At 45.9% G+C, this 26,265-nt stretch overlaps 1 protein-coding gene across 3 annotated transcripts in view; it reads right to left on the minus strand.

The window, feature by feature from the left end:
• The window catches only part of CDS1 (CDP-diacylglycerol synthase 1), a 36,490-nt gene extending 19,707 nt beyond the window's left edge, over window positions 1–16,783 (minus strand). The window contains exons 1-4 of one of the 3 annotated variants that reach the window (XM_086611851.1): window positions 16,721–16,783; window positions 16,670–16,681; window positions 8,108–8,235; window positions 4,359–4,455 (exon numbers count right to left, since the gene is read on the minus strand). In XM_086611851.1, coding sequence (XP_086467977.1) covers window positions 4,359–4,455; window positions 8,108–8,235; window positions 16,670–16,681; window positions 16,721–16,783 — 300 coding nt within the window. Of the gene's footprint in view, window positions 1–4,358; window positions 4,456–8,107; window positions 8,236–16,669 lie in introns of all 3 variants that reach the window. The other 2 variants (XM_086611850.1, XM_086611849.1) reach the window with 2 other exon arrangements.
• Window positions 16,784–26,265: the final 9,482 nt, after the last annotated feature.

Raw genomic sequence — 26,265 nt, forward strand, 5'->3', positions numbered from 1 at the left:
AACACATAGTCCAAGGGCAATCAAAACAGACTTCAGGGCCTTGGGATGGCTGGCAAGGGAATCTGGAACACAGGTTATTTTTTCCTCTCTCCTTCCAGTTGCGAGCTGCGACATTGGAAGAAACAGACGCATCCAGTCTATTAATCCATGGCTCTGTGGCTGGCGTCACCACCACAGTTTTGGGTTTTTCGATAATGGGATGGCCTACACAGCATCAGGCTTTCTGGCACCAGATGGGATTCACCTTTCTCAAAGCAGTAAGAGGGTCTTTGCTCATGAACTAGCGGGGTTCATTGACAGGGCTTTAAACTAGACTTGAAGGGGTTGGGGGCTAACACCAGTGCTCAGAGCACCTGAAGAGCAGCAGAAAGGCCTTCCAGCCACTCGAGCCAGTAAATCAGCTTCATCAAGGCCCAACTTAAATGCCTCTATGCAAATGCACATAGCATGGGAATAAACAAGAAAAGTTAGAGATGTACACACACCTGCAGGGCAGAATGTTGGAATGGAAAGATACAGGCTGTTTAGAAAGGACAGGCAGGGGAGAGGAGGAGGAGGTGTCACCTTCTATACTAATGACCAGCTGGAGTGCATGGAGCTCCATCTGCAGATGGATGAGGAGCCAACTGAGAGCATACGGGTCAGGGTTAAAGGGAGGGCAGGGACAGGGAACATTACAGTGAGGGTCTGCTACAGGCCATCTGACCAGGAAGACTGAGAGGATGAGGTCCTCTATAGATGGATAGGAGCAGCCTCACATTCACAAGCCCTGGTCCTCACGGGGGACTTCAACCTCTCCAATATTTGTTGGAGGGACAACACAGCAGGGCATAAGCAATCCAGGAGGTTCCTGGAATGTATTTATGACAACTTCCTCTCCAAGTGATAGAGCAACCAATGAGGAGAGGTGCTTTGCTGGATCTTGTTCTCACCAACAAGGAGGGGCTGGTGGGGAATGTGAAGCTCAAGGGCAGCCTTGGCTATAATGACAAGGAAATGATGGAGTTCAAGATCCTTAGGCAGGAAGGAGGGAGCAGAGGAAGCTCACGACCTTGGCCTTCAAGAGAGCAGATTGTAGCCTCTTCAGGGATCTGCTTGGTAGAGTATCATGGGACAAAGCCCTGGAGGGAAGAGGGGCCCAAGAAAGCTGGTTGATACTCAAGGATCACCTCCTCCAAGCTCAGGAGCGATGCATCCCAACAAAGAGGAACTCAGGCAAAAACATCAGGAGGCCTGTACAGATGAACAAGGAGCTCCTGGACAAACTCAAACACAAAAGAGAAGCCTACTGAGGGGGGAAGCAAGGACAAGTAGCCTGGAAGAAACACAGAGAAATTGTCCTGGCAGGTTAGGAAAGCTAAAGCCCTGACGGAATTAAATCTGGCCAGGGACATCCAAGGCAACAAGAAAAGCTTTTATAAGTACATCGGTGATAAAAGCAGGAGTAAGGAAAATGTGGGCCCTCTCCAGAATGAAACGGGAGCCTGCTTACCCAAGATATGGAGAAGACTGAGGTACTCAATGACTTCTTTGCCTCAGCCTTCACTGACAAGTGCTCCAGCTGCACTGCCCAAGTCGCAGAAGGCAAAGGCAGGGACTGTGAGAATGTAGAACCGCCCGCTGTAGGAGAAGATCAGGTTCGAGACCATCTAAAGAACCTGAAGGTGCACAAGTCCATGGAACCTGATGAGATGCATCTGCGGGTCCTGAGGGAACTGGCAGATGAAGTTGCTAAACCATAATCCATCATATTTGAGAAGCTGTGGCAGTCCGGTGAAGTTCCCACCAACTGGAAAAGGGGAAACATAGCCCCCATCTTTAAAAAGGAAAAAAAAGGAAGACCCAGGAAACTACAGGCCAGTCAGTCTCACCTCTGTGCCTGGCAAGATCATGGAGCAGATGCTCCTGGAAACTATGCTAAGGCACATAGAAAATAACGAGGTGATTGGTGACAGCCAACATGGCTTCACTAAGGGCAAATCATGCCTGAAAAATCTGGTGGCCTTCTATGACAGTGTTACAACATTGGTGGATACGGGAAGAGCAACTGACATCCTCTACCTGGACTTGTGCAAGGCATTTGACACTGTCCTACATGACATCCTTGTCCTTAAATTGGAGAGAAATGGATTTGATGGACAGACCACATGGTGGATAAGGAATTGGCTGGATGGTCACACTCAAAGAGCTGCGGTCAATGCTCGATGTCCAAGTGGAGACCAGTGACGAGTGGTGTTCCTCAGAGGTTGGTATTGGGGCCAGTGCTGTTTAAATTCTTTGTTGGGGACACAGACAGTGGGATCAAGTGCACCCTCAGCAAGTTTGCTGACGACACCAAGCTGTGTGGTGTTGTCGACATGCTGGAGGGAAGGGAAGTCATCCAGAGGGACCTTGACAGGCTTGAGAGGTAGGCCCATGCAAACCTCAAGTTCAACAAGGCCAAGTACAAGGGCCTATGGGTCAGGGCAATCCCAAGTACAAGTACAGGCTGGGCGGAGAATGGATTCAGAGCACCTCTGAGGAGAAGGACTTGGGAGATGTTAGCTGATGAGAAGTTCAACATGAGCCAGCAATATGCACTTGCAGCCCAGAAAGCCAACTGCATCCTGGGCTGCATCAAAAGCATCATGGTCAGCAGGTCGAGGGAGGTGATTCTGCCCCTCTACTCTGCTCTCATGAGACCCCACCTGGAATACTGCGTTCAGCTCTGGGATCCCCAACACAAGAAGGACATGGACCTGTTGGAGCAGGTCCAGAGGAGGGCCAGGAAGACGATCCGAGGGCTGGAGCACCTCTCCTACGAAGACAGGCTGAGAGAGTTGGGGCTGTTCAGCCTGGAGAAGAGAAAGCTCCAGGGTGATCTTATTGCAGCCTTCCAGTACCTAAATGGGGCCTACAGGAAGGCTGGAGAGGGACTTTTTACAAGGGTGTGTAGTGATAAGACAAGGGACAATGGCTTTAAACTGAAAGAGGGGAGATTTTTATTAGATCTAAGGAAGAAATTCTTCACTCTGAGGGTGGTGAGGCACTGGAACAGGTTGCCCAGAGAAGCTGTGGCTGTCCCATCCCTGGAAGTGTTCAAGGCCAGGCTAGATGAGGCTTTGAGCAACTTGATCTAGTGGAAGGTGTCCCTGCCCATGGCAGAGGGGTTGGAACTAGATGATCTTTAAGATCCCTTCCAACCCAAACCATCCTATGATTCTATAAGTAACAAGTGATAGGACAAGAGGAAATGGCCTCAAGTTGTGCATGGGGAAGGTTAGACTGGATAGTAGGAAAAATTTCTTCACTGAAAAGGTTGTCAAGCATTGGAACAGGCTGCTCAGGAAAGTGCTTGAGTCATCATCCCTGGAGGTATTTAAAAGACATGTAGGTGTGGCACTTAGGGACCTGTTCTAGTGGTGGACTTGGTAGTGTCAGATTTATGGTTGGACTCAATGATTTTACGATCTAAAGAATCTTAAGATCTAAGGAAAGACCTAACTAGGTCTTTCCAGCCTAAATGATTCTGTAATACAATCCAAACGGTGTTTCACAGGAGGCCATGAAAAAAAGTAAAATCACATTTTGACAATTAAACAAACTTTGAGACAAAAATCAAAGCAGTTTCCCAGAAGCAGCAATATCAGTGTTTTAGAAGCCACATCCCTGCCTGTTACTTGCCATGACTAGGAAAGATAGTTAAACCATTATTCAATAAAAATGATGGAAAGAAGTAGCAAACGCTGACCGGGTATGCAGAGTGTAGTAGTCGTAGTAGTAGTAAACTTCATGACCTAAAAACGCACTTTATCTCTGTACCTTGGAAAGCAATCTAGCTCCATTCTACAGATAAACCCAAGGCCACAAGGCAGCTCCACAGAGAAGTAAGGAATCAACGGAGCATGCCTGAGAAAAGCCTTTCAGTGCTGGTCACAGCAGAGACCAGAGCCGCCTGCTTTTGTAGCCTCAAAAATGAAACTCTTGTGTCATCATTTCTTTATTTTTGTTTTTTGTTTGGTTTTGGTTTTGTTGTTTTTAAAACAACCATCAAAGAATAAAATAGTAGGTGATGGGAACTGGACAACGAAATGGATGACAGTAGTTTAGTGAACTTCAAGGCAACAATAGTTCAACATCTTAGAGATACTTTAATTCCTGCTTTAGGAAAAAAAAAAAAATCATTACAGTATATAACAAGTTCTTAATCCACAAGGCCCAGTTGTGAACCTGTCCAGTGTTTTTCAAAAGTATTTACATTTACACAAATAAGAGACAAATTGCTCTGAATTGTGCAGTTGGCTTCCAGCTGTCTTAGGCACAATGAATGAAGAGATCAAGTAACTCCTGCATGGCAGAATGCATTAAAACAAACTTACCAGAAGCATCAGCATAAAAGATCCCAGGTATATGATCAGAAAAAATACAGAAATCATAGCTAGAGTGAGAATTCCACGAATCCACCAATTTTTCCATCTATTTAAAAAAAAAAGAGAATAAAAAGCAAGCAGTTATGAATGAAAATAAATGCCACTTCCTTTACCAACCAGAGATTAAAGTGTATTAGAAACAGTCAGAGTTCCAGAAATTTTCAGAATTTCAGAGTTACAGAAATTCTCGTGCCTAATAAAACACAAAGCAAGAAACACGGAGTCAACCAACTATCTGACAAAACAAGATACACAGTAAAAGAAATTAGTTCTTCCTCCGTGCTCCCCCTGCCAAACATCATTTGCAAATAAATGGATCAACCCCATATTGAAGCTGCTGTGAAAATATATCGGGACCCTCAAAAAGCATCACATAATCAGCAAGATTGACGGGGGCCCAGCCATGTAAAGGCTTAGATATGAAAGAAAGGCTGCCAGGTAAAAAGCATATGATTCTTTGAGGAGTAACAGACAAAAAAACCCAGGTGATCAACTTTCTGCAGCGGCAAAGTAGCTGTTTCTCCCAGGGAGCGGATTATCTACTGAAAGCAGTCCTCTGCTCTTGTGAGCACTGGAACCAGGACAGGAAAACATGTGACAATGAGGCCTGATGTGTCAAACTAGCTGTACTCTTCTGCCCTTGTAGACCTTTGCAACTGCTTGTGGCTACCCAAGGAAAGCAGAACAGAAATTCCTGTTACCATCGAGTCATATAGGATGAAAAGACCATTGAGATCGAGTCCAACTGTAAACCTAACACTACCAAGACCACCACTAAACCAGGTCCCCAAATACCACATCTACACATCTTTTAAATACCTCCAGGTATAGTGACTTAACCACTTCCCCGGGCAGCCTGTTCCAGTGCTTGACAACCCTTTCAGCGAAGAAATTTTCCCTACTATCCAATCAAAACCTCCCCATGAGCAACTTGAGGCCATTTCCTCTTGCCCTATCATGTGTTACCTGGGAAAAGAGACTGAGGCCCACCTTGCTACAACCTCCTTCCAAGTAGTTGTAGAGAGCAATAAGGTCTCCCCTCAGCCTTCTTTTCTCCAGACTAAACAACTCCAGTTCCCTCAGCCGCTCCTCAGAAGACTTGTTCTCTAGACCCTTCACCAGCTTTGTTGCTCCTCTCTGGATGTGCTCCAGCACCTCAACGTCTTTCTTGCAGTGAGGGGCCCAAAACTGAACATAGTACTTGAGGTGCATAATGTCTCATCTGAAAAGACAAGTTCTTTTTTTTTTTTTAAAAAAAAAAGATCAACTGGGAAGCCTTTGCTGTTTGTTTGTTCAGGTTTTTTTGTAATTTCTAGACTAATCAAAAAAGGCCATTATCAGGAAATGAGCCCAGTTAATTTTAAAAAAAAAATAAAAATTTACCTCATCACATGGTCCATTCTGCCAGAAAAAACATTTCTAGCTATCAGTAGTCTGTATTTCATTGTTCATATCACTTTTCAGTAAGTTTTTCTCCAGTTTTGTCTGTGTTTTTCCCTTCATCAGGAATTCTGCCTCTCCAAGTACACTGAACCAGCTAATCACGTTACTGCTAAACACAAAAAATCCTACTATAGCTTAGAAAAATTCTTTATAATGTTGTGCTTTGTATTGGTCTTGTGTTTCATTGCTGCATCAGGAGATACATTTGATTCCGGGGACACTTAGTTTCTCATCATACTCCAGTTTTAATGTAAACTTCAACTATACCAATTTGATTTTCAAGGTTGTTATTCATTGTCAGGTTAATAGCAGCTAAAGCCACTAATTGGCTTTGCCTTCAGCATCAGAACAAAGGCCCAACGGGCTTTATTGCAACAGATGCTTTATGTTCCTTCATGAGGTGGGCTGTAGAGTAGCAGCTTGCTCCTAGCGGCATATTTATAATGAGCAAAACTCCTTCAGAAGAATTTAACTTCCTTTAAGAATTATGTTAAAATATCACATATATCTTGAAGGTGTTGACATGGGCAGCACTGGAAAGACAGCTTCAGTAAGCAAGGCAACAAGCTCCAGAATCTAGGCAGCCACCTGACAAGTATATTGTACCCTAACTCTCCACTACAAAGTTAGGTAGATATTTCCTCTAAAGGCTGAATACCAAGAGAAACAATATTTCTGCAAGTTACAGTGCAACTCACTCAGGTTGTGCATTATGGCAACAGCTCTGGTGGGACCACCAGTTACTAAACTGGTGGGTAACTCTGAATCTAGCGTTCATAAAGCATCAAGAATTTAATTTTGCACTCAAAGCACCTTTGTACAAACACTCCACTGTGAAATAAAGAATTTCAAGCATGTGAAATCAGAAAGCTTCTCTTAGTTGCAGGCTTTGAGGTATCACCATGCAAGAGCCCTTTGGAAAAAGTCTGATTTGGAGACCTAAGACTTCCAAAACATTAACATTTAACATGGTAAGAGAATCCTGAAAGTAAAAGGAACTAGATACTCCTTGCAGTGTGATAGCAATAGAGAACATCACATTCTGCTAACAGCTGGTGCAGTTTAGAAACATCCTTTTTGAAACCTGGGAACACCACATTTGTTTATAGCTCCCACACATCTCAACAGAAACAGACAACAGATTAGAACAGGAGCAATTAAAAAAAACTGTAGTTTCACACTGCTGTTGGAGATACCTACTGGAGATTAGGGTTTTTTACAAGAACTTGGAAGTTTTTAATTGTAGTGTGGATTAGAGGTCCTTCTTCTGACTCTTGCAAGACCTAAGCTGTGTCTAAAATATACATTGTATGTTGCTTGGTTTGTTGTATTGAGCATAATGTATATACAATATACACATTCATTTTACTAGGTAGTTTTTTGGTCTGTGATCTATCACACACCTAAATGCTCTTTCATTGCATTAATGAAAAAGAAAGTAAGGCAAATTGCCACCTCCAAAAGGGTTTGACTGATCAAGTGTTATAAAGGAACCGTATAAAAAAATCGTACTAGGAACTTTACTCGTTAGCCTCCATGAATATGCAGGTCTCCACTATTATCTGTCCATCTATACACACACACACCTGCCCGCATTTGCTAGCCCTTAAGCTCCTGTGAACAGGGGATGGAGCCAGAAACCTAGGTTTGAAAAGAGACAGCAGGAAAAAATCAAACATTGCTTTAAAAGGTATGAAAACAAAAGTTATATTGTATTTAACTGTCAAGAAAAATTATTTAGAAGTGGAAATGCTGTCATAAAAGGCTAGCAAAGCTCACTCAGAGAATTTACGCTTCTTTCCTTTTCATTTATACACAAATACCACCCTCACTTAACCTTAGATGTTAAGGAAATGCAGATATATCTTAGATGTAGGAAATCAGTTTATTATAACCCCAAGAAATAGTTATTCTGGATATCAAACCCAGTGGCTATTTTTTAGCCCACTTTATTGCAATGCTCGGACTGAGCAATGGCAAATGTTTAAGTAAACTGTAGCTAAACATTGCAGTAGTTGACTTAGAAATGCACACAGTAGGCAATCTTCAGGTATATGCAAAAAATATTACGCTGAAGAGACTATCAAATCATAAACAAATCAATGATATCAGTAGAAATTTATCCTTGAATTTTCATGTGTATCATATGAAATTTAAAACTGCGGTACAATCTGTTAAGAATTAAAACTGCAACATAACCTGTAAGAATTTTAGCCTACAGCTACTAAATCTGAGAGCTGTTTGTTTTACAATACCTGGCAGACAAGCCTGACAAAGCCCTTTTGAGGATTTCTGGAGTGCTGTCTGTTGGTGGAGGAACATCAGGAACATCTGAATCACATCTAAGATCCAACTCACCAAGTCTTTCTTCCAAATCCACTTCCTATGACCAAAAAAAAAAAAAAAAAAAGAAAATCAACACAACACACAAGTTTATTTTGTCAGAAAACGGTATTCAGAGTGATAAACACTACTTTAGGAACCAATAATGTCTACATTACCTTCTAAACAGACAACAATGGTGTACTAGTGAAACTGTAGATGGTGCAGGAGACAAATGTATCCCAACAAATGACTATAAGAAGGCCAGTACTCAGATGTTGTGACCTTACTTGCTGTGCTCAAGAAACGTTACATTCTAGGCACTTTTTCAACCCACATATATAAGCATGAGGATATACATTTCCAGAAATACTACACCTGGCAGAGAACAAATGAGTTTAACCAACCCTCTAAAACATTCCTTCACCTATATCTCAGATTAACCTTTCATGGAATAAGGAGAAGGGTCTTCTGGTGTTTTAATGTCACGTTAAGGGGAAAAAAAAAAAAAAAAAGGTAATAGAGTGCTGGAAAAAACAGTCCCTTTGTACAACGAAGAGAGTTTGCCGGCACAGTCTCCTATATGCAAACACTACGACTTGAACCCTCTGGCTTAAAAAGAACAATCCAAAACCAAACTGTGAAGTGACCAAGCATCCTGCGGACACAGTATTACTCAGAATAATTTATTGCGTGACTCCAACACTGTAGTTGTTTCTTCAGTATTCACTAACGACCACTCAGGAAGACATCATCTAGATAGACTGTGCGCCTATCCCAAACGCAAAAAAGGCAGTAGATATTTTGGTGACAACGTACAAACTGTCACCAACTGTCAGAGTGGACTGTCAGGACTGCTGTTCCCTCAGTTAAAGCCAGCACTAAGGGTACTTCACTCGTTCCAACGTTACCAACACCACAGCTCTGGGGAGTCAGAAGGCCCTGGTGCAGCAGCAAGGCAGAGAGCTGTCTCGAGCTCAGTCTCTGGCTCTCTTGAGACCTGAACTTCCTCCTCACCTCCCTGACTTGCCTCACCTCCTTGCAATCCCAAACAGCTCCCAGCAGCCCTGCCGCCTCAGGTTCATCAGTGCTTAACAGCTCTGGGGACTGTGGAGTAACTGTGCTTGAAAACTTTTTTCACCACCGCTACACTGCTATTTCTCAGTCTCCCTCTCTTTCCAACTTGCTCATTGCAGACCTTGGTTCTTTCTCCTTAATCTATTCCCATGAAAGTGACTGCTTTCTTGCCCACTTTTCCTTAATATTATTATTTTCTTCCCTTGTTCTGAGTACTTTTGGCATTTTGGAAGTCAGCAGAGGCATATCCTCCCTCTCGACCCCTCAACAAGACAACACAGAATTAAGGTGGCTTACACGGTTACTCTGTTCATAGCCTATCACCTTTTCCTCTCAATCCGTTGGCCTTTCCAAGGAAGCTACACTCCAGTTTTAACCACCACCTCAGTGACCGATCTCCGTAAACAACATGGGTGGAAAAGCTAAGGCTTCTCAAATCTTGCTGTCCGAGGTCAAGGCCTCAGCCCGTACCCAGAAGTTGTGGACAAGTGGCTGTGCGGAGCGGCGGGGGTCCGGTGCGGACACTGGTCCGAGGGAAAACGTCATCCTTTTAATTTTTAAATAGTTTTTACCTTTTTAGAGCCCGAGCCCGTGAGCTGGCACTACACGCACGCACAAGGGAAACAGGTAACAACAGGATAATTCTCTTTTTTAACAAGTTAGGCTGTGTTTTTCTCACTCACTTTATGTACCACACACATGCCCAAGAAGAAATTCTTGAATGGATTTTACATCATTTACTTCTTTGAAAAACATGACCAATGCTTCTATTCCTTGAAACCCCACAGCTGAATAATTATTAGACAGGCCTTGTCTGTAATTAACACAAATAAAAAGAGCAAATACTCTAACTGTGCTCCAGACTTCAGAAAGTCTGTAGAACACCTGGAAAAGATCTAAATAAATAAAAAAATCACTGTCCTTGCAATCTTGTTATGCAGAGATGTTTCTCATCGTGTCGTACCACAGCGTAGGAAATCTGAGACGCGACCGGCAGGGGGGATCACGGATCTCTCCCAAAGCCATGTTCCAACCACTGTGACCTGCACTGGGATGCAGCAAGCTGTCGGTATGGTTCTAGAAGACACTACTCACTGTGCAGCAATCCTGGCCCTAAGATCACAACTTGGTGTCTTTAATACTAATCCCTGCTGGCACATGGCTGAGATGTTCTCTCGTTCAAGCACTCGGAACTAAGAATACTCCCAATTTTTGTTCCACTTTTGGGCTTTCGGTATTGCAAAAAATGTTTCCATACTCAACCGGTGTTCAAACATAAAAAAAAAATAAATTTATACTTAGTTTTTTATCCCTCTGATACTTAGCACACAACTGTCACTTTTGCACCTTGTTAGAAGCAATGGTTTAGATTTGCTGTTTCCAACATCTGAATTCATAGGTGCCTGGCATTTTTTAGAGTATCTGAACACCCTGAAGAAGAAGTCTGTTTATCCGATGTGTTTTTCAGTAGCTCGTGCTGTGTACTGCCACTACTGGGAGCTTGGTTGGTGCAACCTGCAAGTCGCGCAGAACGTAATGCATTTGGTCATTTTTTTAGCTTTACACTGCTACAATAACCAGTGGGAGACAAACCTCCAACTATCTTCAACTTCCCTTTGTAACATACCTCAAAAACGACCTTGATTACTTTATTTTCCAGTTAATTGCGATCATGGCCACAACCATTTCCTGAATAAGGCATTTAATTTGCCAAGTCAGAAGCCAAAGAGGAAGTTGTTCAATAAAAGCTAGTTAATTGTCTTCTGCATCATGAAGTGCTTAAAGAACCCCATCACTGGGGACAAGTCTTTCTTGCTAATTGTTTTCTTAATTATTTTACATGATTGATTATAAACATTCCAGTTTATAGCCATGAATAACAACAATCATTATGGAAGGAACACTAAGTTAATCACCATCAAAGCCCTCAAAAATAAAAATCAAGAGTGTTGCTACTTCAGCTTGACCTTGAAGAAGCAGTTTTGGAGTTCAGTATAAAACCAAGCAGCCCTGCCTTCTCCTGCTCTTCAGGTTTGGGATTTGGCCAAGCAGAACAACAGTAACAACACGGATCTGTGAGGGGAATTCATCAAAATGCCATGGGTTTCATACCATGAGCAGGTATTTACAAGGTTTTCAAAGGTTAACTGAAAACAGCAGAAGTTGTACTGTCCTAAGTGACTAAGACACCTGTCTACCTCAACTCTAAATTAAACGTTTGATTCAAGGTGTTTTCATTTTTTCCTAGAGTTCTCAAACTGCAGGTGACAAAGCCTTTTACATGCAGAACGTGTGCCACTCCCGTCTCGATTCACATCCCAAGTGTCTGAAACAGATAGATGCTGCAAGGAGATCATTGCCTTGCTTTTCTTCATTTGAAGGCACGTGCTCCTTCAAAAGAACCTATCTGATCAGCTCACAGAGTACAAGTCCAACAAGGCTGAGATGATGCAGGTCCAACGAGTACAGAGAAGGCAGCAAACGTGACAGTGACTCACACCCTACAAACAGCTCAGTGCATAATAAACACACCTATCTGACACGCTAAGACGCTCATAGGTTTTCATCATTTCCAAATTATCCCGAGACAAAAGTTCATTTAGTTTTAGGAATTTTGTTTTAATTTTGGTGTTCTTAAAGACAAGACTTTCATCTTTAAGCTGAGACCACAAATACTTGACCATACAAAGGGGGAATTCAAACAGCCAAGAGCCTGAGCCTACCTAACAAGAGCGCAAAACATGCAACATCTTGCCACAAACTAAGCTTCCATGTGGACTTCTGCTTGCTGGCTACTTTGCAACAGCTACCAAAACACAGTCATGTGTCATGCAGAAAAAAAATAGACACATCAACACGTCATCATCTAAAAGGATACGTGCATCTGAATTGCTGTTTTGCACCACACGCCATCCACTACAATTAACACATGCCAAGCGAACCACGCACAAGAATTATTCTAGTTACAAAGGCACTTGCTATGTTTTCATTGTACTGCATTTTTTCCAGGACACGGTAAGGAACTCCTCAGTAGACAGCAAATACGTTGTTCTTGGAGAATGCAGCATCTACATGAAGAGCAACTGAGAAAATGAAGACGTTTTCCAACAGCTTAAGTGGAAAAAGTTGGCAAGCAAAAGAATGTAATTATTGAAATTTAACCTGTCTGTTACTTAAAGTTTTCTCCTCCAGCTTTGATCTTTCTGCAGACTTTTACAACAAAGTCAATAGTTCAGTTAGACCACACTGTAGCATATTTAATTAGATGTACCTTGATACCTTCCTCTGAAGTCAAGATATCAAAGTGCTGGAGGATCCTGAATAATGAAACCTTTTTTCCAAACTGTTAAAGCCTGCTATAAGCAGGAACACAAGTGAGAGAACTGCACACGCCGAATCAAAGACTGAAACCTACAGATCTTTTACTGTCTGCATTGGTACCAATTCACCGCCGCTTCCAAGAAAACAGAGGTTTGGAAATAGTCAGCCCTCATTATTATTACCACACCCATAGCAGACAGCATAGAGCTCAAACTTCTCCGAAAATTAAACAGATCCATTTTCTGGATATTCCAAAAGAAGTCAGTCAAATGAAGTAACTAATTTATCCATGACAGACTCTATTTTTCCACCATAACCCATACTGCCATCAGGAATTTCCTTTATCTCCAAGCGGGTTTGAGAGGTGTTGGGCAAAGACCCAAGTCCCAAACCCAGTTTCACAGGTCTGAGCAATTTATCTAGCAATTGATTCCCTGGAAGGGCTGTCTCACGAAACAGAAACAGCTTTTTCAATACTGTAAGAGAAACAGTGGTCAGTGATTCCGGGCTTGGTTTAGTTACAAATAATTAACAATGACCCTAGGCAAACAGGCACTTGTTCCCACGGCCAGCAGTGCAACACAATTCCACTACTCGCTCCCCGTCCTACTCCAACAACTCTGCACAGGACAAAGAGGAAAAACTGTGAATACTTCCAAGATACACTATTTTTTTTTAAGCATTGGAAGTAGTGTCACTTGGTTTTTAGTAAAGAATGCAAACAACTGGAATTTTAAAAGAAGCACAAACACACACAGATCAATCTGTAAAACTCTAACTGACTTACACATATCAAGTATTTGAATGCCAAATCGCTCCTCTCGCTCCTAAGGGCCACAGAGGATTTATGAAGGCACTTTGACAAGACATGCTTAGGGAAAGAGCGTCCAGGGCAAGCAGTGGCAAATAACACAGGGACAACCGAACCATCCCTCCTGCATGCCACAGGACGACGCAAACACACAACAAACTCGTGAAATTGCAAAGCCCTAAAGGGCAAAGGCATGTTCATAAGAATTTTGAAAAAAAGTCATCAGCTCAAAAACCTAGTGAGCAACAGAAGACATCAAGACTTGCAGAGCTTGGGAACTTCAGGAAGAAGTTTCACAAAGGGTATACCATATTCCTTCATACAAAAGCAAGGAGGTTAACTTTTATTTGAAACGATATGGACATAAAAATGGCTACTGGTGGTTTCCAGTTATGGTAAAAAAAATACAGAAATGATAAGACGCAAAAAAAAAAAACCAGCTTCGATTAAATTCAGTAGGAAATGGGCATCTATGGACATAGTAAGCGTAACACGAAAGTATCAGATGACATGCTGAAAACAGGACTAAAAGTACAAAAGATAAAATCCTCCAGCATATTTAGTGTTCATGGAGTTCTTCAACAAACACAGAGCACTTCCGTACTTTGGCAAACATGGTGCTTTAATGCATTGTGCCTTTACATATCTGGAAGCCTGAATTAATTGGGTCAACAAAAGCAGACCACAGTTACCATATAAAAGGAGACAACCAAGTTATCTCCATCACAAGCAAGGAAGAGGGTGATGTTTCCGAGCTGCGTACCAGGAAGCAGTGGAAGCCCACTGCATCATGGCCATTCTGAGTAGCTACAAACAGAAGAACAAGTTTTGGGTCAGAACACGCAATTACCATTCCAAATAGGTCATCTCAAAACACCCAAAGGACAATAAGCTATCCACTTGTTGCAAAGGTCAGGTGAGGGGTAGAGCAGAAAGATAACCATCTAAGAAGGTGCATCTGTGAATTCAGATGACCAGATCCTTCCCATCAAATCACCTACTGCAGACATTGCCTGTGTACCCTTACTCAGAGACTCAAACCGTGACCCACTGATGGAAAACTCAGTGCAAGATGCTGGTTTATCTTTGCAGTTACCAACAGCACTAAAGATAGCTTAGCACGTAAAATCAATCCCTAATGTCACTTGGGAGCCATGACTCAGGTCACTGCTGCTGTGCACATCGCAGTCAGGTTGAACGACTCTAACGGGAACAAGGAGGGTCTCCCAAATAATCTGTCAAAAAGTCTTCTGTGCAGTGCAAGAGCCTTTCCGTATCGAATAGTTCAAGCCATCATCACAAATGTAGGCATACTGAAATTCACCACCTGTAATCAACATCCTAGCTGCACACGCAGCAGCAGAGTCATTTCTGTTCAACATCATCTAAGAGGGGATGAAACATGAGACTGTTGACCAGCTACAGCAAAGAGCTGTAGGCCTACAGGCAAGAACAGCAGTCTCCTCTCTGGAAACCACGTAGGTAAACTAAGAATAATATTAGCAAGTTTTAGGTGTGTCCTTTTGAGGTCCAGAGAGTAGAAGCTTTGAACAGGAAGAATTCTTTGAAGGCAGCTCACGGCGCACCTCAGAAATTAACTTACTCTACAACACAGAATCATAGAATGGTTTGGGTTGGAAGGGACCTCAAAGATCATCTAGTTCCAACCCCCCTGCCGTGGGCAGGGAAACCCTCCACTACACCAGGTTGCCCAAAGCCTCATCCAGGCTGGCCTTGAACACTTCCAGGGATGAGGCAGCCACAACTTCTCTGGGCAACCTGTTCCAGTGCCTCACCACCCTCCGTGTGAAGAATTTCTTCCTTATCTCTAATCTAAATCTTTCAGTTTAAATTTCCTTAAGATAAGTTTCCTTATCTTTAATCTAAACTCTTTCAGTTTAAAGCCATTGCCCCTTGTCCTGTCACTACACGCCCTTGCAAAGAGTCCCTCTCCAGCTTCCCTGTAGGCCCCCTTTAGGTACTGGAAGGCTGCTAGAAGGTCTCCCCAGAGCCTTTTCTTCTCCAGGCTGAACAGCCCCAAATCTCTCAGCCTGTCTTCACAGCAGAGGTGCTCCAGCCCTCGGATCATCTTCATGGCCCTCCTCTGGACCCCCTCCAACATAAAGCAAACCTGAACAACTCCACAGAAAAACAGCTTTTTGAGCACACTGCTACAAGAAATCATGTTTAAAAGTTAATTCTCATCTACAGAGAAACGCTCTTTGCACAGCTATAGTCTAAATGTTACCTCGTTTGATCGCAGCCCTGACTGCAGCACAGTACTGCAAATTTTCAAGTTCATTGGCTTTGAGTTCCCACAACCAAAGTGCCGAATAAAAACTAACTATTGAGTTTCACTTCCCAATTCCTCACCACAATGCCTAAGGCAGACTTGCACACTCTGCAACTTCGACATCCACGCGGGTTTAAACAGCCACCAACTCAGGAGCCCTCCATCATGTATCGCAAACTCCATTTAGCAATCAGAAAGCTTTTTTTTAAAAAAAAAAAAAAATAAATTGTAGTTATCAAAATGAGAACATCTCTTTCATTTTATCCAGACAATGAGCAACCGTGACGCGCTTGGCTTTTGTGGAGATAAGCCTTAACTCCACGGCGAACAAAAGAACAGCACTGTGGCTGTTTTGCCACTATAATGAACCTGATGCACAGACTCGGTGTTTTGAAAACCTCTTGACTTAGCAGAAATGTTATACTGTAAGTCCTTTCCGGGCCAGAGGTGAATGCCTATCACTTAAAAGGCCATAAAACAGAAGGAGCTGCTGGGAAGTGCTGACACAGTCTTTAACCGGCGCAGATCGCGGCTCCGTGGTTGTTTCCGCGCTGCCGCACCGGCCCAGCCGGGCTGAGGCACGTTCTCCGCCGGGCCCAGCTACTTCGGCGGGGGCTGAACTGCCACACGCAGCCTGCCGGGTCAACGGCGCTCAGCTTTGGCTGCGGCCTGGAGAGAACCGGGACGCTCCCGTTTCCAGCTCGCCGGGGGCGGGACACGGCAGTGGGGCGGGACACGCGTGGGCCCCTAACCCCCGCGCGCCGGGCTCTGAGGCCGCTTGGCACGTCGCCCTCTCCCCGCTCCCGCCACCGAGAAGGATCGGCAGCGTTCCCGCACGGGGAGAGGCCGGGGTGGATCCCTCTGCGGGGCTGCGCCCCACGCACGTCGCAGTCACAGGGCCCGACGATCCAGAAGGGGAGCGGGAGAGGGAGCGGCGCGCGCCCGCCCACCTGCCCCAGCGGCCGCCAACGGCCCCCGGCTGCGCGCCCTCACCTTGTCGCTGCCCTCCTCCTCCTCCTCCTCCTCAGCCGCCTCCGCCGCCGCCTTCTCCTCCTCCTCCTCCTCCTCCTCCTCGGCGGCCGCCCTCCGCCGCCGCCGCGCCGACATCGCGCCGCGGGAATCCAACGCCCACCCGGTGGCGAGCGGGCTTAGGCGGAGCCGGGCCGATCGGGACGGGGAGGGCGCAGAGGCCGCGCCGTGGAGCCCGGCCGCCGCCGCCGCCACCTCCTCCTCCTCCTCCTCCTCCTTCTCCTCTGAGGAGCCCGGCGCTACACCCCCCTCCAGGGAGGGGGGCGCTCCCGCTGCGGGCGCCGCCGCCATGGCTCGAGGGCGCGGCCGGACCCCACCGCCCCGAGAACGGAGAAGCGCTCGCAGCCCGGCGGCGGCGGCTGAGGCGGAGAGGGCGGGGCGGCGGCGCCCAGGTGCGCCCGGCGGCCCGCCCCGGCACTGGCCCCGCCCCCGGTCTGACCACGCCCCCGGTCTGGCCACTCCCCCTGCGCTGGCCACGCCCCCCGGCCGGCGCAGGGGGCGGGGCGGGGCTGCCCCCGCCGGCCGGTAGCGCGGAGGGCACCGGCCGGCCCGGCCCGCGGTTCTCCTGGACCGGGCCCCGCCCGCGGCGCGGGGCTTCCCATCGGCCAGGGACCGGGTGCCCGGTGCGGTGGGCACCCGCAAGCGCGGCGCACGCCCGGGCTACCAGCCTGTCGCACGCCGCCTCCCGTGCCTCCCTGCGACACCACGGGCGTGGGCCTGAAAGCGTTTTTTTTCCGTGGTGTCAAAATGACCTCAGCTTGTTGCGTGCCTGCAGTCCATCGGTGAAATTCCCAAGGAGACAGGAACAGGCATCTCCACACAACCCTGGTACCAGCTCTCTGTCGACACCCGTGGATGCCGCTGCTGCAGCCCACACAGGCATCGCTGGTTGTCTGTGGAGTGCTTTGCTTTCCTCTGGGATACTTATGCCTGCCTGCTCTATGTCCATTTAAAAAGACAGTTTCGGTGCTTGCCCCGTTCCTGCCCCATCATGCTATCCACCCTGCCAAGCACGGTGCCACTGGCCTGTACAGAAATGTAATGGACCTGCCTAAGAGTTCAGAGTCAAGAAAAATACTCTGCAAGGGCTATTACATGTACCCTACAACAGATTTTACATCATCAGCTCTGTCTTCCTCCCAAAATAGCCACCGTTTACTAGACAGGCTCCCCAGGAGCTGTGCAGAGGGTGGCTGTGAGAAGCACACAGTGCACAGGCCCTCTTCACCTGAGCTGCACCTGTGTGGGACACAACAGGGTCAGGCCTGAGTGCGGTACGAAGCAGGATGCGTCCCTGCACAGAGACAACCAGACCCTGCCGAACGCCATGACCTGATGAGCTGTCTGGAAATCACCCCTGTCTGCTGAGCCTTGCTACAATTCAGTGTCATCCTGGCCTTCTGGAAGAACATCTTCCCAGTAAGAGTAACAGAACACTGGAACAGGCTGCCCAGAGAGGTTATGGAGTCTCCTTCTCTGGAGATGTTCAAAACCTGCCTGGACGCGTTCTTGTGTGATCTGATGTAGGTGGTCCTGCTCCGGCAGGGGGATTGGACTAGATGTTCCTTTGAGGTCCCTTCCAATCCCTGACATTCTGTGATTCTGTGTGATTCTAGTCCAGCTCAGGTCACCACGTCAGAGTGCCTCTCAGCTCTAGCACACTGCCATTGGGTGATAGGGAGAGCAAATGCTACCTTTGCTTCCCAAAGCCTGCTGAATTCCTCTGGCCGTCCTGCCCAGCTCCGCCGTGTTTGTATGGCTACTGACAGTCTGGTCACGGCAACAGCTGGCTGCCCCAGAGCATTCCTATAAAGACACTCAGTCTAGATGTCACCTCGCTGTCCAGGTGTCGGCTTACTGTGTCTGCAAACACAGGGCCAGCACCTCTTGAAAGGCAGTATATAGCCACATCTGCTGTCGTTTGCATTCTCCCTATGGTTTTATTTCATGCTTTAGTTTTATCATGTAAACAACACGATTTATTATACCCCTCCGAAGGTATGCTCAGCATGTTTTTAATGACACCCCCATGGTTCGGGAAGTTAGAGTGAGCTGCTGTGGGTGGACACAAATGATGGCGTTGTTAAATTGACTCCAACCTCACTGCTGAGAAGCGTGGACCCTCCGGTGTTCAGGAAGAACAGCCGTTTATGTGAAATGTTTTAGCCATGCACCGCTGACAGTGTCAGGAGGTAGCATGCCTGCAGCATATGCAAGAACCTGGTGTGCTAAGAGAAGGGCTGCTCCAGCAGAAGGCAAACCAGAGACTCAACACCAGACCAGAGAGGCCACAGTGGCACAGTTTCTGCCATCAAGTCCTTTACGAGCAAAGGTGGCAGCAGCAGGCCACTGCAGATCAGCGATGTAGCCATATGTCCCGGATCCTCTAACACTTCACTCGTACTAAGTATAATTTTAAATGTAATTCTCCATCGGTGAAATACTATGAGGGAAAATGGAGTCAAAACTTGGCTCTCCTTCCTCAGAATACGCAAGGGTGGGATGCAGTTCCCCAGCAGGGAAGAAACCTAAACCACACAGGGTGAGCTGGGCACAGAGTGGATCCCTGTGGGTAACGAGGTGTCCTTTCCACTCTCTTCTCTTTCAGTAGGTTTCTACTATTGAATTTTCCCTTGCGACTGTTCCTCCAGCAAAGCTTTCAGAAGAAACCACAGTTGCCCTTACTTGAAGAGCAAGATGTGCGTTTACTCTGTTGACCCTGCAATGGGACTAGCTGTCTAGAGGAAAGCAGAAAAATTTATTTTCCCTGTGCAGAGAAAATAAGAAGTATTTTTTCTGGTCTCCTCAGCTTTGCCTCTTGTGGTGGCTGTGGCACGTAAAGTGGACATCCAGGCCTTTCTCCTGGTTCACAGATCCCACTCTGTCACAGAGCAGCGTGTAGATGAAAGTGCAATATAACAGAATTCAATGGCAAGGTTCACTCTGTTACTACATGGAGGAAACATACAGAAGGAAAACTGGGTTAGAATCAATTTGGAATGATTTATGCAGGGACTGGAGATGCAAAAAGGTAAGGGAGACCCTCCCATTGAGTCACAAGGTTCAGAAAGGACCCCCTTGCTTTCTAAACGCCTTCTCAGAGAGGAGTCTAGGTGCAGCTGGACCCACTCCTAGTCCCAGACTTGGTCAATGGTTTATGGCTAAGGGACTATATGTGTTTATAGCTAAAGGATTATATGTGCACACCTGACTCCCTATGTCACTTAGCTAAGATTTCAAAGTTTCGTCATGCTTATTCTCAATTCGCTTACCTTCCATTTGGGCATCCACTGTTAGTTCGCTCCAAAGTTCAAACCCTAGGTTTCCCTAGACTCTCGAGCATCGGGTTTTATAAAAATAAATGATTGAATAGAGTGGTACAGCAGCAGGGTCAGCTCGATCTGGGTGTCTCCAGAGAGGGGACTGACCTGAACAAAGAAATCCATGCGTAATTATGCCCTTACAGACTGTTCATCTGCCCCTTACCACAACGGTTCAGTCCAGCAGTAATATTTGGTTCTGGGGTCTTCTTGTTCTTTATTGGATTCCTTCACTATCTTCAGACAGGTTGTTATCCTGTCTAATTGCAGCTGCTGTTGATGGTTGTAGCCTTGAAGTCTTGATATCTTCTGATTTAGGCTGGCTCTGGAGGCCCTATTTTGACTAAGCAGGCACGCATTCAGCAAATCTAAGTGGAAATTTACAGTTTGCAGCCTAAGGATTCAGCAAATCTAGCTACTCATGCTAGGTAAGTAAAGCTAAGCAAACAGCATGATAAATCACACAATATGATAACTCTAAGTGATTTATTCTTAAAACTTGCTTATTTAAGCTAAACAACTAATACCTCTTAACAATGAGAGGCATCCCTGCTAAAGGGGAGAGCTGCCTGGCATGCAGTCCGGTTGCCATCCAGGGAGAATTCAAATTGGGCTCATCCAGCGATCTGTCGATCGTAACAGATCTCGTTGCTTTGAGGAGCACCCTTGCGAAGCGTCTCTGCTCAGGGGGAGATCATCACCATGCAGCCACACTGCCTAGCAGGAAAAGCTCAAAGCAGGCTCATTTAGGCTGTCATATTTATGGGATAAAGTGTTTGGCTCTTAGTCAAACTCCATACAATGGGAGAGGAATGCACGAGGATCCTTATACCCACAACTTATCGGTGTTCACTGTGTCATTCTGCTCCTTGTTAGGTTTCTTAGAAGAGTTTTTGGCCCTGCTACAGCTCAGGTCTTTACCTCCTCTGAAGCCTGTACCGAATTGCTGCTGGTTTGGTTAAGTGCGGGGCAGGGGGGCAAGTGCATCGGTCACACACAAGCGAGTCAGTAGTCTGGGGTGGGGTGGACACCAATTGCCCTACAGCCACCATGGAGCAGCTTAGTCTAGCTGAAAAAGTACACACCTTGTTATAGACCTTCCTGGTAAACCCGGCCTAACAAATACGGGGCTGAGAATGACTAGCTGCTACGCTTTTGCTACAGAAAAGGCCCTTCTGTGGTTGACAAGACAGAGACAGTGTTTCAACACATGCATAAAGATTATTAAGCAGATCTTTACCTCGCATCCGGGAGAGGAGTAAGAGCCTCCATTTCTCCTACATCTTTGCTCCGTCCTTAATCTAAACAGTGAAGGGGAAAAGAATTCACCTAGAAAAGCTCGGAGGAAAAAAATTTGTTTAGCAAATGGTGTGATGGAAGAAAGTAACAATAATGGCAAAGGAGGAAAAGATGAAGCACTCAAAACATATCAATGAGCAGAGGTGAGGTGAGTGCAAGAAGATGAGTCACTGCGTTTTGAGAATATGAGAGCAAGCAAGCAATGAACAACTGGTGACAGTGGGGTGAGGGAATGAGCAATCTTCTGGGCAGGGCCACCAGGAGAGAGAGAATTAAAAACAAAGACTAGACTCCAGCGGGATCAGGCAGGAACGCAGCCCAGGTTTCACCCTTCTCTCTCCCAGCCAGGTGCTCCTGCTGCTGCCGTGCACCTTTTCACCCACGGAGTGCTCAGAAATGCGAGCAGGGCCAGTAAAACAGCTGCACTGCAGCAAAGCATTTCATGCGTCTCCAGCCCAGAGGAAAGAGGTGAGGGTCTCCCAGAAGAGCTGCAGGGCAGGGGGCTTAGAGAGCATGCAGAGCATGGGAACGTGGTTGTCCTGCTTCTCGGTCGTAGCCCCTTGCAGTCACGGGAGCCCAGTGTGCCTCTTGAGTCGCAGCTGGTTAGACTGGTCGGATAGGAATTTTCCAAGTCGACACCCTGTTACTCAGGTTCCTCTGGGGCAAGTAACTACACTGGCTGGAATGTAACATCGCTTCTCCAAACGTTATGACCCTGCATGGTTTCACAACGTGTGGCAGAAACCTCCATGTTCTCTGCGCACAAAGGTATTAGCATGTCGGCCCCCAACTTTTCTGATACGCAAATATCATCACCTTTCTCTTGTGTGGAAGTTCACTATCTTGATGTGTGAGGCCTCGGAGGTTTTTGTTGTTCTGTCTTGCCTTTGCCTTCTCCATGTATTCCCACATAAATTTAGTGGTTTAAAGCTGACAGAAAACAGCCCAAACCTCAGCAAACCTAGCCCGGCATTTTCTGCATGGCGGGAAAACCCCTAACAAGCACATCCTTGCACTTCCCCCCGGTGCCCAAAAGTAAGACACATCACCTGCTGCAGCCTCGCTTCCCCCTGCCCCTCACTCCAGTTACCTGCAGCGGGCAGATCTGCCTCACCTGCTTAGCCAGGAGCTGCCTCTCTGCTGTGTGCCTCGACCGATGTACGGAAGGGGGAGTTCTCCGCAGGCAGACGCAAAACTGAAGCCCTGACATTAAAACAGTTATATAAGCTCTGCGTTAAAGCGCTTGCATAAGCCACATACAGCCTCCCAACAGAAAGGCAGCCGGCAAGGGGCTGCTGTCGTCTCCGCTGACCAACAGAAAGCCACTCACGCAGGAGAGAAGCAGAGCAGGGCTGCTTCGTCGCTGCTGCAGCAGAAGCAAACAGAAGGAACTGGTCTCCTGTCCGCTCAAGGCGGAAGAACAGAAGGTACTCGGCTCGAAACACACGCTGGAAAGAATGGCACATTTGCAGACATAACAGTGAGGAGCCCTATTGCCAGCAGTCTCAGAAACAGTTGTTTGCAGCTTTTGGATTTTTTAAATGGAATCCTACTAATGCCCAGAACAAGTGAGACAAGTGGAAAATGTTGATACCTACTGGTCAGCATAGACAGCAATGTCAAGCGATGTCAACAACGGCTTGGTATCCCCTCAGATAATATTAATTATGAACCATATCATAATGTGCTGCATTTAATCGATTTATAATCTTTTTTCATCCCTAGATCGTTATAAAGAGGATAACCCCAAGCCAGAAAGAAGCAAAGAGAACAGCAAAACAGCAGCCTCAGATCACGCTGAGTGTTTGTTCTCCAAAGCACAAGGCGATCTATTAATACCCTGTGCTCCCCTGACAAAACTGAGAGCAGCAAAACGCTGCCTGGCGCTGCCTTGAGACGGCACATGAGAGCAGGGCGCTGGAGCCCAGGTGCTCGGGATACACTTGAAGCCGAAATTCCAGGTCAGAAGCTCATTATTACGCAACCTATGCACTCTGAGACAAATCCTCTTCCAGCTCTAAGTATTAGACTCAGGTGATGGAAAAAAAAGAAAGTTGCACTGGAATATAGGGGTGTATAAGTCAACCAAGAGGCTGCTTTTCCCACTCCCATGGGCTCTAATACTGTCTTGCTGGGTTTAACACGGATTGAAAGCCGATGGTGCTTTGCCAAGGCATGCTGAATGGAGCATATGTATCTATATTTTAGTAATTCTAATCCACTGGCAGCACTGAATTGTTCTTTTGTGTTTAGTTAACGTGTCATGTAATCTGTTTACATTTGCTAGTCTGGCATAAAAACATCATAGTCCATGGTATTTTGTGGTTGAGAATTATTTGCTTATTACTTGCACATTTGAACTTTATGAAGTAGGCCACTTGTATGCCAGAAAAAAAAACAAAACAACAAAACAAACTGGTCTCATTATTTCCAAATTAAGCACTGAAGTCTAAGGAGCAAAATCTAGTGACCACTGTGAAAGGTCTGGCTGCAGAAAGCAGATGCAGGCAGCTGTCACCTTCTCTTTGGTCCAAGCAGCTGTGTATCGCACAGCTACTGAGTCACTCTTGATCCTTCCTCCCTACCATAATCCCTGGGGTGTTCTTGCTTTTTCCCAAAAAAAGGGTTCATAATGCGGTGGGTGTTTGGCAAGCTGCTGCTGTTTTCATGTAAAATGTGAAATTCATTCTTGAACTGACTTGTTGCTGCTGTCTGAACATGCTATGAATCTGCAACACACCCTTCCTGTGCAATTTCACATGCACTGTATGTTATATTATCCATGCAGATTCTTTCTTTTAATATAACCTCTGGAATACGAAGATTTATAGGCTTGCAACTCTTCACTACTGGAGTACCTGTTGCAAGGAGCATGCAGGCATGGAAAAAGGTGGGAACAAGCCTGATGAGGAAACAGACTGGCTGCTGCCAGAGGTAGAGACTATACATGTGCAACTCCAGCTGGGTAAGACTGAAGAGGTAATCACTGGATCATTTAAAGGGACTGATGGCATTGCTCTGTCAAAACACAAGTGACTGCCAGAGAGAAATGAGGAGCTGGCTCTGTTCTAGACAAGTTTCACAAAACATAGCACTGACAGAATCAACTGTTCCCCACCAAATTCAGTCTGGTCTTTGGAAAAATTAGCTTACCCTTTGGGTGTTTTGGGCAGGAGTGAAGAACAAACCACTCTCCATAAAGTTTCATAAGATGCTTTTAAAAAGGCCTCACTAGATACACAATAGTTCCTTCAAGTGACCCCGCAGCTGGGACTGCCATGGGGCAGCTCACCACCACCTTCAGAGTGATACCAGCTAGCAGAGACTCAGGAGGTGCTAGGACACCTGGTTCCTCACAGGACAAGGTTGGGAGCCCTAACCCACAGCTTGCAGTAGGCAGGGCAGGAGGGAGGAGAAGGAGACCTATTGCCTCCTACACAGCTCCCACTACTCTGGCAAAACCCCCTTCACAGGAGAAACTTGGCCAAGCAAACTCATTGTGCCCACTGCACCTCCCAGCAGTTTCACTGGAGGTGGAGGCTATTTATATTAACATATATATGATTGGCACCAGCCTTAACACCACGAGTGCCTGCATCTAGCAGCCATCTGTCTTCATCTGCACGATCTCAAGGGGACTGTGCCTGTGTCCACATTTTATTTTCCCTCTTTAGTCTCGGGTGATTCTGCTTCTTTCTATGTAATTGAGCAGACCACAAAGCTCTCTGGCAGCTGGGCTCTCAGGGAAGGGGCTTTCCTACCACACTGTTAGCCATCCCCATTTTGTCCTGTTGGAAGACACATGCGCCTCCACATGCCAGATACGAGGCTGAGCCCCAGTCCCATCAGTGGGTATTTTGCCATCTTCTTACACCGAGGCAAAAGCTGCCCTGCACTTCCAGCAACAACTTCTCCCATGCTCAGATCAGACTAATGCTTCTACATGAAGTATTTACTGTTTACTTGATTTGTGATGCACAGAGCACATCTTGCATTTGTCTCTGCTTTCTGTCACCAGATTTGCTTCCCTCTTTTTTATACTGCTTTCAAGAAGTTTTATGCCATTTCATTTAGTCTAACTCTAGTATTACCTACCCTGTTACTTTCTGGTTCATAAGAAAAGGTTCACCTAAGCTATGAGCAGGCATATCACCATTTTTAGCAGTTTATGAAACATCACTCTGTTTTGCCAGCAGTACCATCTTACTATCTTATCTCAAGGGACAGGCAGAGTATTTTGGCATGCTTGGAGTGTATTTTATAAGTGGCAAGCAGTCGGCAGGATGCAATTAAGCCAAGTATTATAGTCAGGATCTGGAAAGGTTGCCCTGTAAAGTCCTGGTTTGCTGCCATTTTTTTGTAGTAGTCTTCAGATTGAAGTACATCTTGTGCTTTACAAATACACTCTTACGTATTCACTTAGGTGAAATACCTGAGAGTTACCTTCCAGTAATATAGTCATAAAAATACACTAGAAACTACTAACTAGCTACATCTTTGCCATCTTCACCATCTTTCTCCAAACCCTGTGAACTGGAACTGAGTTACATGAGATCCCCAGCTCTTTACCAGGGAGATGCAGGTTGAGAGAAGTGTCTTCTCACCTAAAAAGAGCCAAGAAAACATGAACTACAAAAGACAGAGACTCAGGGCCTCTTCTCTTTTTGAAGTTTTCAGGATTGTGGTTGAAAGCCCCTCAGTGAATCTTGACTCTTGACTTCTGGATGAATGCCACAGAACTCCTGTTCCTGATCTCACTTCTCCCTAAGTCGCCAGCACACACGGAAGTAGCTGTTGGCAAGTTCTTCTTATGCTTCCTGTTCTTACCTAGAGGTGCCAGGTTTATTAGAAAAGGACTTGATTCTGAACAGCTAGCTTCTTGTAGAGACGTGCTTTGTGTGCTAAATGGGCCAAGGAAGCTGAATGGTTTGAGGGACAGGT

The sequence above is a fragment of the Tauraco erythrolophus genome, chromosome 5 (genome assembly GCF_009769465.1).
Source record: "Tauraco erythrolophus isolate bTauEry1 chromosome 5, bTauEry1.pri, whole genome shotgun sequence".
Lineage (NCBI taxonomy): Eukaryota > Metazoa > Chordata > Aves > Musophagiformes > Musophagidae > Tauraco > Tauraco erythrolophus.